Raw genomic sequence first — 15464 nt, forward strand, 5'->3', positions numbered from 1 at the left:
TCCATATACCAACAAAAAAACAGGAAAAGCAATTTAAAGACAATTCATGGCCCCCCAAAAGAGTAAGATAAAAGAGGAAGTCCAACAGAAAATTTACAAGATCTTTAGAATCTAAGATATCAATAGGTAGAAAACCATGTTCACTGGTATAAAAAGACACTATTTGAGTTAATTCTCATCATTAAGTTAAATGGGTATAGAATCCCACCTATACGTGTGACTGTCTCACCCACCTTGAATGTGGGGAATGTGGGTGGAGAAGCTGCACAGACTGGGGTCCCAGGCTGAATGAGGAAAGAAGATGAGCTGAGCACCAGCACGTAGCTCTGCCTCCTGACAGGAAGATGCAATGACACCAGCTACCTCACTTTCCCCAACATGATCAGACACAAAACAACCCCTTCCTGGATTGAGCTGCTTCTCTCAGAACCTCAGCCACAGCACTGTGCACGAGCCCACACAGACTATTCCTCAGTCAGCGGTCTGCAGGAAGATCCAAGACTGTCTCTAATTTAGCACAACAACTAGACAAGAACCATGATAACTCAAAGGTTTCACACCATGGGCTCTGAATTTGCATCTGTTCATAAGAAGTATATACATACAAAAATGTTTTATCCTTTCCTTTTTCCTTTATAGACCATGAAACTTAGATTCTTCATTTCACCATCCTATTTCTGTCACAGGGAGCAAGTGACCAGCTCAAAGGGAACAAAAGAATGGTGTTGCAATGTTGGGTTGAATGAGGAACCAGGGTTTCCCATTCACAGGTCACTGATGAGAAAGAATTTTCTTTATAGGAAAGATATGCCCACAGAGATGGCCATGCTGCCCAAGACCTACAGTCATATAAAGAGGTCTGTGAATACCCACTGCTGTGAAAAAGCAACAGGCAACCCAGAGGAGTCAAGTGAGCAAAGCACACTCCAGGCTAGAGGGATGCAGTGCAGCCAGAGACCCTCCCAACAATCGCCAGCAGGCATCGTACCATCCAGTGTATGCTGTACAAGATGGGATCAGAAAGAGTTCAATCAAGAGCTCCATGCAGGCATCACACTGAAGACAGTCTTGAGAGACGGAGTTTTACAGGGACTAGAAGGGTAAAGAGAAAGACATTCTCAGTGCAGAAAAGCCCCTAAAAGCAGGGCTGGGACAGCAGGCATCCAACTGTAAAGTAAGGGATGTCTACAACAGTGCAAGGAAGCCTGAGGACAGGGTGGGCCAGGGTAGGAAGACCTGGAACAGCGGGAAAGGGTGGCATGGAGTAAGACGGGCTGGCAGGTCAGGTGGAAGGTCTGGAAACTGTTGAGTGGCAGCACCCAGCAAGAATGAGCAGTCTTCCAGGAGGCTGTGGGACAAGGGAGTCACAGGCAAAGGGCAGCCAGATCCAGAACTGAAGGAGCAATGGACGTAGAGTTGTTAGAAGCACCCAGATGAAACAGCAAGAAAACAGAGTGATGTGGGATTCCCCTCTCTATGCTGTGAAGATTTTATTACCATTAGTTAATAAAGAAATTGCTTTGGCCTATGGCAGGGCAGAATAGAGCTAGGTAGGAAAACTAAACTGAATGCTGGGAGAAAGAAGGCAGAGTCAGGAAGACACCATGTAGCTGCCCAAGAAACAAGATATGAGGTAACAAACCATGAGCCTCGTGGTAAAATATATAATAATAGAAATTGGTTAGTTTAAGATATAAGAGCTTGTTAATAAGAAGCCTAAGAGCTAATAGGCCAAAGAGTACATAATTAATATTAAGCCTCAGAGTGGTTTTGGGGGACAGGATTTCTCTGTAGCTTTGAAACCTGTCCTGGAACTAGTTCTTGTAGATCAGGCTGGCCTCAAACTCAGAGATCCGCCTGTCTCTGCCTCCCAAGTACTGGAATTAAAGGCATGCACCACCACCACCCGGCTCAGAGTAGTTATTTTATAAGTGGTTTTGGGAACAGGCGGGCAGAGAAAAGCCAGTCCAGGGGAACCAGGGGGACAGAAAATACTTTTAGCTACAACAGACACACTCTGAAATCCAGCCCTGTAACTAGGCATAGGAGTAGCCTTCTGAATCAAGGAGGACACAAGATATGCTGTGGTGTCACCTTTTACTTTGCAACACCAGTCAACTATAGTTAAGATTCAGAACATGCCATGAAGATGCCACTTCAGAAAAATGGGAGACACATTCACTAACACAAGGATAACACCATCACAGTATCGGAAAGGAAAAGTATACAGCAAATTACCAGGTAGAAATGGTGATTTCTTCTTCATAATCTTCTTCTCTTTCTTATCCATCTTCTCAGGACTTTCCTGTCCCTTTTCCTGCTCTGCATCCATGGAATCAGCTTGCTCAGCAGAGACGCTAGAGGCATGTGGACTCTGAGGAGACACTGTGGACGTCTGAGCATGGCTGCAGTCGCTGGGAGGTGCTGCAACTGGAAGTGAAGACAGCCCACTGTTTTCTAAGGCTTGCTGAGACAGAACAAAACTATAAGGTTAGAAAAGCCGACAGCCCAAATGTGCCTACCAAAAGCTATCCCAAGATGCCATAGTCTTACCCACAGAACTCTAACTCCTCTCTAAGAAAAAAGCTCTACAATCCCAAGAAATGATTTACTATTGGAGACTGCAACACCCCTTCTAATAGTCTACATCTTTCCCCACCCAAAACATAATATAAGTAGTTATATTTCTTAAATTTATGGGCTCAAAAATCATTAATGAACATTCAGAAGTCTTAGCTCAGAACATACTTGGGTCACAAGTTATCTCAGGTCTACCTGTAAGGCACAACCAGAGTTCCTGACACCCTGACCAACTTATCCTACGGCGCCTGCCTCTCTGGAGGTGAAGTATCTGTGAATGCCACACTCTGCCCAGAGCTGGGAGAACTAAGCAAGTACAATCAACTTTCTTCCTCCTCATTTCCCAGAGGTGCTGGGGCCATTCATTCACACACTAACTACACAAAGCCAACATTGTGTCTCTACACTATACATGCCTAGGACCTTCTATACAGTACACCTGCATCTTAGGAAGAATGAAACACTTCTTCACCTCTCTCAACAGGGATGGACACAGGACAAGCTTTAAAGAACCTACCAATGTCCAGTTAGTTCATTTACGGAATAAAAAAAAGTTTCCATTTTTCTTAAATGTACAGATTACCGAACTGTTTAGAACTCAGCACTTCCTGTTGGTGATGACAGACATATTTTGTTTTACTGCCATCATTTTCAATGTAGCCACATTTTTAAACCAGCCTCGTTGCATCTCCACTGTTCAGTAATAAACCCTGATCTCTGAGATTTACCCAAATGTAAACGCCTTGCCCAGCAGGTAAGCATGCTTCACCTGGAGGATGTCCTGGTTGATGCCCACTGTCACACTCAGTTGTCGCCCAGACTGTGGGGACTGCTGTGCCTCCACTGGCCCCGGCTCAGACAGTTCCAGAAGCTGCTGAATGACATCAGTCACTGCCTGAGAATTCTGCTGACTAGAGACTGATGAGACCTGGGCTTCCACCTGCTGCAGAGGCAAAGTCTGAAAGATCGTGGCCTGGAACACAGCAACATTTTCATTAAAAGTGCAACTTCCAAGTTAAACACAAACTATATTAAGGGAACACCCTCTCTAATGGCATCAAAAGCTACTGCTTCCCAAAAACTGAGATGCAATTCCTCAGTGATCTCTGCGAAGTGCAATGTCAGCTCTTAGAAAAATGCACTCAATAAACCCTTCTACAACCTCTCATGGAGGTGGGAGATGATATCAATGCTCATCTTCCCATTATCCACCAAAAAAGAGTGAATGTTTTAAAAAAGCACAATGTTAAGGAAAGACAGTGGCAAAGAAAGGGAAGGAAGTCGATGTGGTCAAAACGTTTAACGCACTTCTGAGATACTATAGCTAAGAACATACTGGAAAATATAGCCTAATTCCTGTCAGAACTCAGGAACAGAAATGCCAAGTCCAAAGGCAGCTGGGGGTTGGGGGTAGTGCAAGTTCTCAGCCTAGTCCTGAAGAGGTGAACATACTTATCTACACCTACAGAATGCACATGACCAAAGGTAGCTACACAGGAGTAATATATCCAAAGTACTCAATCAATTACAGCAAGTGTACCACAGCAACACACGGTGCTCACTAGCAACAAGAGCAACTGGTAGTAAGAAGATTACTGGGAGGTCATTGTACTTACTTTTTAGCTACAAATACTTAGTATTCGTAAAGTGCTATAAAAATTGTAAAAACAAAACAAAACAAAACAAAACAAAACAAAAACATTGCCATCCTCCATAGAACCACAAAGAACTTACCTTCAGGCAATGGATGACAGACAGACAGGTAGTAGATAGATAGACAGACAGACAGATGGGTAGTTTTTAAAAAAGAAGGGGGGGCCTGACTCTACCAAACTAAAAATAACAAACTATCAAATGAGACTCAGGACGCTTTTAATGGCCTTTTAGTCCCTCAAACTAAAGTCTTCTGTGCTCTAACACCACATTGAAGAGCTGGTTCCCAAGGAAGAGGGGATGGAAAGAATATGAGCCAGAGGATGGGGAAATGTATAGCCCAAAAGATGACACTGACATAGCCTTCCCACTCATAAACTCACTGGGGCTGTGGTTATCTGCACAATATGGTCACAAGATTGGACTCCTCATCTCATTCTGAGGTTCCTCTCTGGGGGAATACTAGCAATTCACAGAAGAAAGGATTGTTGTCTTATTAGTGGTATAGCCATTGATAATTGCACTTGCTCCAGTAAATTAGCTCATACCCATACTCAGGCAAGAGCCTCAAATTAACCTCACTGGTCATCCACAGAAAGAAAACATAAAGGCAGAAAGGCAACTTGTTGAGAAGAGTTCTAGTAGAGGAGGGAGTGAAAATGACTAGTCAAACAAAAAAATTAAAACTTAAGAAAAAACAAACAGGTTCCTTGGTGTGGTGGCCACTGATTATTGCATATGATACTGAAACCCAAAGAGGGTTTTTTTCACAATTAAATATTTTGAGTTGGGAAAATCCATCTTAAACATGGGCCACCCCTTCTGTGGACAGTCTATATAAGGACATGGAAGAAGGAAGCTGGCTCTCTTTGCTTGCTGTCTTCACACTCTCTTTGCAAGTAAAGTCCTTCACTGGCATTAGAGTTAATTCTTAGAGATTCTGGGGTATACTGAAGAGCAGCTGAGACATCGGCCTTGTGGGCTGAACAGCTACTGCATTCTTGGACCTTCTGTTGGTAGACAGTCACTGTTCGACTAGCTGGACCATAGCCTGTAAGCGATTCTAATAAATTCCCCTGGAGGTGGCATATAATTAGATAGATAGATAGATAGATAGATAGATAGATAGATAGATAGATAGATAGATAGATACACAAACACACACATACACACATAGATACATGGATGGAAGGATGGATGGAATTCATTCTGTAAGTTCTGTTCCTCTAAAGAACTCTGATGCATACACTTGGTCACATGCATTACAAAGCCTTCTCCAGCTATGCATGAAAAGGTGCGGTAACTTTGTCTTCTGAGACACAAACAAGCAGCCAGAGACGGCGAGAGTTGTGAAGGATAGAAGGGGAACAACAGAAGCAGATCAGATGCAGCAGGAGTGGCTTTCTGAAGTGAATACCTCACTTCAGTAGAAACAATCCTGTTATGGATACAGCGCGCTCTCGCTCGCTCTCTCTCTCTCACACACACACACACACACACACACACACACACACACCACACACAAATTATTATCCAGATTATTGTGTATAATCACCTTTAGAATTACATACTGAAAAAGGAAATGGTGAAACTATTATTTGGTTACTGACACAGTAAAATATTCATTTTTTAAAAATCGTAAATCCAAAAATAGAACTTTTATGATTTCATAATTACTCAATTATTCCTATTTATAAAGCTTTATAGCACTCTAAAAATAAACTGTGGAAATCATCCATAACTACTAAACTATGAGAAAGAAAAAAATAGAGCAAAGGGACACCATGTGTAACCCAGTTACTAGCCAGCACTGAATAAAGGAAGCAAAGACACTACCACCATGTACCCACGCATGAGCATTCATGAAAATTCTTCTGTACTGTGTAGTCAACTTTAATAATACCACATCCTAGGCTTAGATTTTGGAATTTATTATCAACTGATAAGTATGGTAGAAGTTATGATTAAAGCTGTTAAAAAATCCTAGGAAAAAACACACAAAAATGTGTGTGTGTCCATGTGTGCATTCGTGTGGGATTGTGTTTTTGTGGGTTATATGTTTGAGGATGACTTAGAGTCTTTCCATTTCTAAATACATGTACTAGGAAGCAGAATTTGGTATCCCAAAAGACCTAGGAGAAACTATTACTTCCACATGAGAAAATGAGAAACATTACCTACAAAGCGGATTAACTCTTAAAGATAAACAATATTTAATAGTCATCATCAGCATTGACTGCAATAACTGAATTCTATAAATTTCTGATAATTTTTTCTGTTTTAAAGGTTTAAATGATAAGCCATAAATCAAGATTATGTATCATCACCCTGAACTTTAGACAGATAAATTTTATTAAAAAAAAAAACATAGCACCTTATGTACAAAACTTTAACCATACTTTTTGGTAATTCAAAAATTCATATTTAAAACGATATTTGAGGCTTTTGTTGTTTAAATTATTAAGCTTACCGTTATAACATGTGCAGTTTCTGTAGAACCTGTGGAGTTGGAGGGTCCACCCATATGCATCTTGCTGATGTGAGTATTTAAGCTACCTAAACTTTTAAAGACGCAGCTACATTCTGTACAGTTATAAGTGGGCCCGTTTTTTACCTTTAAAAAAAGAAAGAAAAAGTAGGTTTTTTTTTTTAATTTTTAGTCAATAGATGAGCATATTTAAGTGATAGCAAAGAAAATTTAGCCCTCCATCAGCATGAGATAATACACAGCTCTAGCAATGGGTATTCTGCTTGTTTTAAATTAGCTTAAGAATCAATGATACAACTATTTAATCAATATTACTAGTTTAATAACAATTGAAATTTCAGTGTTTCTCTAAATGAAAAAGCAGCTAGGAATGAGGAAACAAACTTTTCTGTTATCATAGTTTAAACATCAAAATGTCATCATATGTCCCCAACTTCTTAGATTGTTAAACATGCTCCCTAGCGAAGGCTGGGTACAGCTGGGAGCTCTGTATAGTGAGCTTCTGGGGCCTAGCACAGGTATGGAAGGGTGGCTAAAATCGGTAAATTTCTCACCAAATTCAACATCCATCCATGATTATTTTTTATAACTACAACTAAGCCAGAAACAGACTACAATTAATTAAAATGAGTAAGAACATCTATGATCAGAGACTGTATCCCAAATATTCTCTATTATTCCAACCTAACCTTAGTTGCTGTCATGATTACGAGGAAGGCTTGAAAATACACAAGTCACCTTTAACCTATTTGCAGTACCTCCTAAGAACCAAATTTAAACCAGCTATGATAACATACACCTTTAATCCCAGCACTCAGGAGGTAGAGGCAGGTGGATCTCTGTTAGTTTGACATCAGCCTGAAATTGCACAGGAAGAACCGGTCTCAAAAAAGAAAAAAAAAAAAAAAAGAACTGCATTTAAGGCTATCGATATCTCACAGGATTGGATAATACTTTAATGTGCCTTTTTAGAGGCCCTGTCAAGTCTCCCATCACAAGACAAGTCCCACGATGCCCCCACTGTACACACTGCAGAGGTTCTCCTAACATGGAGTCTTAGCAAGTGTCTCAGAGGACCACCCTAGGGTCCCAGAAAGGTATTTCTGAAATATGTGCTACATAAACACACAACTATTCTTCAGTGATCAACTCTACTCAAAGACAACTCACAAGAATGACTTGATCAAATTAGTGTCAGTACCTTATCACTATTTCATGACTTAAGAGAAAAATAATTTAGTGAAAATAGAATTCTGAATCTTAAGTATTTTTTTTAATTTTAACAAATAAGATCTAACCGCCCCCCCCCCGTGTGTGTGTGTGTGTGTGTTTGTGTGTGTGTGTGTGTGTTATCTGCATGTGATAGCTAAAGGGCAACCTAGGGTAGGAGTCATCTACTTTGTTTTGGAAAAGAAACTTCCCAATGGTCTAGAATTTGCAGATTCAGCTAGGCTGGCTGGCCAGCAAGCTGTCCCTAGCTCCACAGTACTGGGATTACATGTATCTATCATGCCTGGCTTTTTTGTTTGTTTTGGTTTTTAAGACAGGGTTTCTCCATGTTGCTTTGGAGCCTGTTCTGGAACTAGCTCTTTTAGACCAGGCTGGCCTCGAACTCACAGAGATCTGCCTGCCTCTGCCTCCCAAGTGCTGGGATTAAAGGCGTGCACCACCACCGCCCAGCTTTTTTTTTTTTAACCCCATGTGGATTCTGGAAACTAAACTTAAGTCTTCATGTTTATAAAGCAAGCACATCCCCTAAGGCCTAGCTTTGTTCTTACTAAGAGAGCTTCTGTTGGGTTTATTTTTGTTTTTCATTGTCATTACTGAGAGAAACTTTTGCTAATTAGCCCACACTGTCCTCAAATGCACAACCTTCCTGCCTCAGCCTCCTGAGTGCTGAGATTATATGTCAGTCATTCAATTTCTACTACATTGTTTTAGCTCCCCAGTCACTAAAGTGGTACTTAGGGATTAATTCTATGAAAAATTTTAAAGATACATATTTGCTCTTAACGATAGTTTTTGCTGTACAATAAACTGCTGTGTGTTGATCTACTCTTTTGGAGTTTTGGAGGACCTGCCACCCAGCTCCCAAATAAACCACACAAGAAGGCTATTCTTAGTTATATATGCCCAGCCTTAGCTTGGCTTGTTTCCTGCCAGTTTTTCTTAAATTATTCCTCCTACCTTTTGCCTCTGGGCTTTTATCTTTCTCTATTTCTATATACCTTTCTTTACTTCTTACTCTGTGACTGGCTGGGTAGCTGGCCCCTGATGTCCCCCTCTCCTGTTCTCTCACTCCTCTTCTTCCTTGGGTCTCCTTCAAGCTCCTTCACACTCCTGCAAGCTCCGCCTATCCTTGCTCCTGCCTCTGCTACTGGCCATTCATCTCTTTATTAGGACCACCAGGTATTTAAGAAAAGCACAGCAACACAGCTTCACAGAGTTAAACAAATGCAGCATAAACAAGTCACACACCTTAAAATAATATTCCCCAACAATAAAATGATTCATGGTGTAAACATTTGTGTTAAGTAAATATTCCTTTATATTCTATAACTAGGCCATAACTAAGACACTCTAAATAATAGACACATTGGTCCTAAAAACAAACTTAATGCAAATGCTTCCAGGGGCTCTACAGTTAAGCAGGACTGTAGACAACAGCCAACAGCGGTCATCTGAGCTGACTCATGTAGCACGGGAAGAACATACAGCTAGGTCCGTGTAAAGTGTGCCTCGGAGCTGAATGCCAGCCCCACTCTGTCTACAGCAAGATCAGTGCTTTCTGTTTTACTTCTTGTCTTTCTCTTCTTACACTTGATAGTGTCTGTTGCTGAAATAGATGATCATGGTTGATAGATCACATTTATCAAAGATATTACCATTTTTAAATACTCATTAAAAGTAAGAGGACAAGATAAGATTTTGTATTTCTCCACATATAATAAACCCAAAAGTGCCTGGAACAGTTGTGCACACAATTCCAACACCCAAGAAGCTGAAGTGCTTGCTATGAATGTAAGGTCAGCCTGAGCTACATTCTGAGTACCACACACATAGCAAGACCTGTCAAGAACAACAAAACAGTATGTTCCCAGCGAAGTATTTTTGCTAAAATAGGGTACTGTACACAGCTCAATCTTCATTTTTCAAAACTGTAACATACTTTCTCAGGCTAGTCATTAACTCAAGAGATGTCTAACACTCTGAGAGCCCAAACACCATGCTCACCTCTGAGTGGACCCTCTGCACATGGGACTGCAGGTTCCCCTTCTGAGAAAAGGCAGCAGGACAAAAGGCACAGGCATGTGGCTTTTCTCCTGTGTGCTTGATCATGTGGGTCTGCAGTGCCCCTTTCTGGTTAAAAGCTTTTCCACACTCGCTGCATTTGAATGGCCTTTCACCTACCAGAGAGAAAAAGAATCACTAGGTGAGCATATTTTAGGGTGAGAGAAAGACACAAGGTACACAAAGTATCCTGTCAGCCAAACTGCTCCCAGGGACCTGAAATTCATATACACAGGTATCAGGTATCTCTTAAACTTCACCCTGTCCTAAACAAACCTTTCCATACCCCAAATGAACCCCACAGCAGTTCTTGCTTTCTCTCAACCTGCTTACTCCCAGGTCAGCCCTGTCCCCTGTCCAAACTACTGCCTACGGCAGGGCACAGCCCCATCTGTCCTCGTCACCTCGGGCCAGCCCTCCTGCTTCCACCAGACCTTGTATGGGCTGCTCTCCACTCAACAGAAGGACCCTTTCTAAATGAGATCACAGCAAGCTGGGCTTGCTTGATGCCTCCCAAGCTTCTCACTCAGCTAGGTCGTCCCTTCCCACTACCTGCTCTCTACTGAACCTTCTCTTGCTCAGCACAGAACACAGGTCCCCTGTCACCTATGCCTGTCCATCTCCCTGAGAACCCACACAGCTTGCTCCCTCGTGGTTCTTCTGTCGCTGCCACAGTATTACCTCCAAGAATGACTTTTAACCAATTCCAGTTGATTTCAAAATCTCTCATGTCTATCCTGTAATCCTTGCTCTCCTTCTCTGCTTAACTCCTTCCATATGATCTGTAGTCAGTAACTTCTGACAGTTCACTTATTATTCTACTTCTAATACATGCGCCAAGAAAGAAAGGTTTTCAATTGTTCTGTTCATGGCTCTCATTTCAGTACAACACATGCATTATCATTCTATAGGTACTCATTCGCTGATCAATGACGGAAAAGAGAGAATTATATAGTTAAAATCTAACTACAAACTAGTTCAAAGTCTTGTCTCACTAAAATTCCATCCCCTGGGAAATATGTGAGCAGATAGATCCCTACTTCTCTGAACCAACCTCAGGGTTAAGTAAATTAGTGAGATGGAGATGCAAGTGATCTTAGAGAAGAGGTATCACTGGGAGGGACAGATAGCTAGGATGCTCAATAAGAACCATGGGTCCTGGGAATGGCATCTTTTCTGTTCTAATGGTATTAACTGAAATGCATCTCTCCTTTCTTGGATGGGGTTCATACACTCAAGCAGTAGCCCCTCAGAAGACCACACATCACATCATCACATCACATGAGGCACACCCACTCAAAGACCAAGCAGAGAACACATGAGCCTTCTACTTAAGAGCATCTTTGATAGCCTACCTGTGGTCGAGCCTTGCAGGCTAGTAAGAAGATGCTGAGGACTAGGCAAACCACCTTCCTCAACATTCCATGCACTCAAGAGGCCAGCCAGAAAAACTATATGTGATCAAAAGCTCAATGTCAAGAAGAGCACATATGGCAAATTCCCAAAATCACATGAAAGTGTATACAGCATTGTGTCCAGGGGATATGCTACTCTGATGCATGTATTTATGGATGTGCACAAAAAAATCTCAAGGGGCAGACATCAAACTGTTACAGGTATGCTAAGAAAGCAGTGTAAGTACTGTTTTCTTTGCATTTTTCTACTTTAAGGGATGCAACAACCTTCAAGCTATCTTTTTATTAGAGGAAGATAAGCTAGAATTTAACACTCTAAAACTCAACATTTTATCACATTTTCTTTCAGATACAGGGTTTCATGTATCCCAGAATGACCTCAAACTCACTATATAGTTAACATTGACCTTAAACTTTTCTTTACCCTTTTTGAGACAAGATCTCCTTGTGTGTCCTCTTCTGGTCAAGAATTCCCTATGTAAACAAAGCTAGCCTTGAATTCAGGTCTTCTGCCTCCAAAGTGTTGGTATTAAAGGTGTGCAATACCAAGCCTGGCTGACCTTGAACATTTGATCCTCCTGCCTCCACCTCCCAAATGCTGGGATTACAAGCAAGTATATACCAGCACACCTAGTTTGTGCAGTATCAGGAACTGAACCCAGGACTCCATGCATGGTAGACAAGTACTCTACCAACTCAACTATGCCCCTATGCATGGTAGACAAGCACTCTACCAATTCAACTATGCCCCTATGCCAACATTTTTTTTTTTTTTGAGACAAGGTTTCTCTGTAGCTTAGGAGCCTGTCCTGGAACTAGCTCCTATGCCAACATTTTAAACACAGTACTTTTTTCTTCTCTTGATTTAAGGAATATAGAACAATGCTCTAAAAATATCAACTTTATACTGGCATATAAATGAGCTAAGAAATTATCTGAGTGATTCTGCAATACAGTACATAAGACATTACATCAAAACACCAAAAAAAGAGACAAAACAACAAAGCATAATCCGAACTGGTCAAAGCAACCAGCCAATCAGCTGCAAGTTCATATTGCTTTGTCACTACTAATGGAATACAAATCAGATCAGAAAAAAATGGCAAAGCACAGGTGGTTATTATTTTAATCTTAAACATATACATATTTGCCATTTCCTTCATCATTCTCTAGAGAGCATGTGCATTCTTCATAAGAGCATAAATTATCTTACACAAAATGGCAAAGAATATTCAGCTGTGAATATTGTATTCATTTCAAATACTCAAGCAAGTCTAACAAGCAAGCAAGATAATACACAGAGAAATAAGGCTTTTTTTACTTTAATGCTGTTTAGTTGGTTCGTTGATGGTTTGTGAGGCAGGGTCTTACACTATAGACTGGGTTGGCCTGGAACTCTATAGCTCATATGACTCCAAAGCCCTAATCTTCCTGCCTCAGCCTCCTGAGTGGCAGGATTACAGGTCTGTGGCGCCATGCCAGTTACCTTAATGTTTTGTAGTATGTATCATTAAAGCCAAATTGTCACACACAGAGACCTGTGCTGCCTTTACTTCTGCAGATCTAAGTAGCCCAGGAGCCACACAAGTAACAACCATGTCAACTTCAACTGACTAGAGCTCACTCGACCCAAACACTATTCCATAATTTTTTCATTTATAATCTAGGGCAACTAAATGACAAACAGAGAGAATGAAATCAGAAAATTAGCTAACCGCACCGTGGTTATATAGCAAAGAACACAAAAGCTAGGGTGAGACTGCAAGTTGAATTAGCAGTGAGCACACTTCCTTCGAATCACATAATAAACCATCTGAAAGCAAATGTTTCCCATACCTGTGTGTATCCTTATATGTCGCGTTAACTGACTGGGCTTCTGAAATGTCTTTCCACAGTGTGGACACGAGTACGTGAAGCCGCTTCTGTCAATGTTCCGATTGTAAGTTCTTGTACCTGATGCCCTGGTACGACATATGGGAAAACATTGAGTCACCTCCTTCCATCACGTTTCTAGGCGAAAGACTGCCACAGAGTTTAGCTGGAGGGTCATCACAAGATGCTTTAATGATAAGTCAAACATCTGTCTGCCCAATATACAAACACAAAAGTACACATCTATCAGTTGAGTGGTATAAATTCATTTTGCCCATTTCTGGTGAAAATAGAAGCTTGGTTTGCTCGCAGTGATTGGGAAGCAAAAGGAAGAAGGAATCTTGTAAAGCATGGTTTGTTGGTTTAGTCATGGAGGCCCATGCAGATACAAGTTCTACATCGACATGCTCTCCTACAGCTTTCTGTGCTCAACAGGACCTGCATGCTGACAAATGTCCACCTCTCACCACATAGCTAGACAACTGACTCTTTACTTGACCTCCCTGGAAACTGTCTGACTGGCAACAACAGCCGAACATCAGAAAGAACTCTAGACTCCTGCCTCAGCCTCCAAGGAGTTACATCTTCACCTGCCACCAGATACCTTCCCACTATCAGTTATGACATGCACACCCCTTAAAAGTGCCTGTCCATCACAGTCCTGTCTTGCTCCTCTTGTTTTCCTGTCTGTCTGTCTGCCTCTGTCATGTCCCCCTCCAAGACTGCCTTTCACTCTTTGACTCTCCCTCTCCCCGCTCTCCCAATAAATCTCTTTATTGGGAGATACACACACACACACACACACACACACACACACACACACCAAAAAAAAGACCCTGTGGACCCTGTGCCATTTCAATCTATTCCTTTCCATGTCAAGGAATGGAAATTCCTTAGGTTTAAATCTTAAGACCTCACTCAGGATTCTACAAATCCATCTTCAAAAGCTGTTGGTTTTACTCTCAAACATGTCACCTTCCAGCCACCAACACTACTGCAGTAATGTTATCTGTAGGAGAGCATTGCCTACACATAGAACATACAGCTTCCTGGCACCCTGCTGCCCTCCTGCTAAGACTCTCTATGAGAAAAGCAATCACCCATACATTTCCAATCAGCTCCAGAACCCAATGTATGTAGGAAGCATGCATTTTATACACATGGATACAGACACACGTGTAAAGAAAGAATAAAAACACTCCTGGTGTCCTGCCTCCACCTTCCTACTGCTTAGATTCACATGCAAGATCATGCCTGGTTTCCACAGTGCTAGGGATTGACCCAGAACCGTGTGCATGGGAGGCAAGCACTCCACCAACTGAGCTACATTCCCAAACCACATTGTATTTTTATATAAAAGTGACATAGCAATGCATGCCTATAACCTAGCACTCAGGATGTAAATAAGAGGATGATTGTTTAAGGTCACCCTGGACTACACAGCAAAACCCGTCTCAAAAATCAGAAACAAGCCAGACACTAAAATAATGGGGATATTAGCCAACAACAGGCAAAATGAAAGTGAAAGACAAGAGACAGGAACCTACTAGTTCCCCTGTCTAAAAAGCCCTGGGAGCATATTACATGCTGCCCAGTGTTTATAGATTCCCAACACTTCTTGGTAAAAAGAACAGACATTCTCTAACCATTATAGTTTGGCAAGCTGGTAACATTGCTGCTAAACAATTGCTGACACTGTCCTTTATAGTAGCCTGTCGAAATCAACTTGGTGACAGGCATGGAGGCATGTAACTATTATCCTTGTACTTAGGAGGCTGATCTCTGTAAGTCCAACACCGGCTACAAAATGAGACCCTATCTTTAAAACAAACAACAATAACAACAAACCCCTCCAAACACAAACAAAAAACAACAAAAGACAAGAAGTCAGCTCAGTGAAAGTGACAACCAATCACCACCAGCAGGAAAAAGGCAGTAAGGCAGCCAGGACACCCTCCTTTACTTCTTGTCTATTAATAAACAAACCTTCCTCCCCACTCCAAGGCTAAGGACACACTGGAGGGGGAGGAGCAGTAAGAATTAGAGCCAGAGGATGAAGAGGAGGCTGTGAGCCACGCCTCTTAGCCAGGGAGCTGAACTCAGGAGCTGCTCTAACCTACACAGGAGCTGTACAGCATTCAACCAATCAGCTCTAACCTACACAG

At 41.6% G+C, this 15464-nt stretch overlaps 1 protein-coding gene across 1 annotated transcript in view; it reads right to left on the bottom strand.

The window, feature by feature from the left end:
• Znf236 (zinc finger protein 236) overlaps nucleotides 1-15464 on the bottom strand; it is an 88455-nt gene that overhangs the window by 60338 nt on the left and 12653 nt on the right. The window contains exons 5-9 of the mRNA XM_005356415.3: nucleotides 13264-13388; nucleotides 9956-10128; nucleotides 6704-6847; nucleotides 3350-3553; nucleotides 2239-2467 (exon numbers count right to left, since the gene is read on the bottom strand). Of these exons, the coding sequence (XP_005356472.2) occupies nucleotides 2239-2467; nucleotides 3350-3553; nucleotides 6704-6847; nucleotides 9956-10128; nucleotides 13264-13388 (875 nt within the window). The remainder of the gene's footprint in view (nucleotides 1-2238; nucleotides 2468-3349; nucleotides 3554-6703; nucleotides 6848-9955; nucleotides 10129-13263; nucleotides 13389-15464) is intronic.

The sequence above is a fragment of the Microtus ochrogaster genome, chromosome 18, assembly GCF_000317375.1.
Source record: "Microtus ochrogaster isolate Prairie Vole_2 chromosome 18, MicOch1.0, whole genome shotgun sequence".
NCBI classification, from domain to species: domain Eukaryota; kingdom Metazoa; phylum Chordata; class Mammalia; order Rodentia; family Cricetidae; genus Microtus; species Microtus ochrogaster.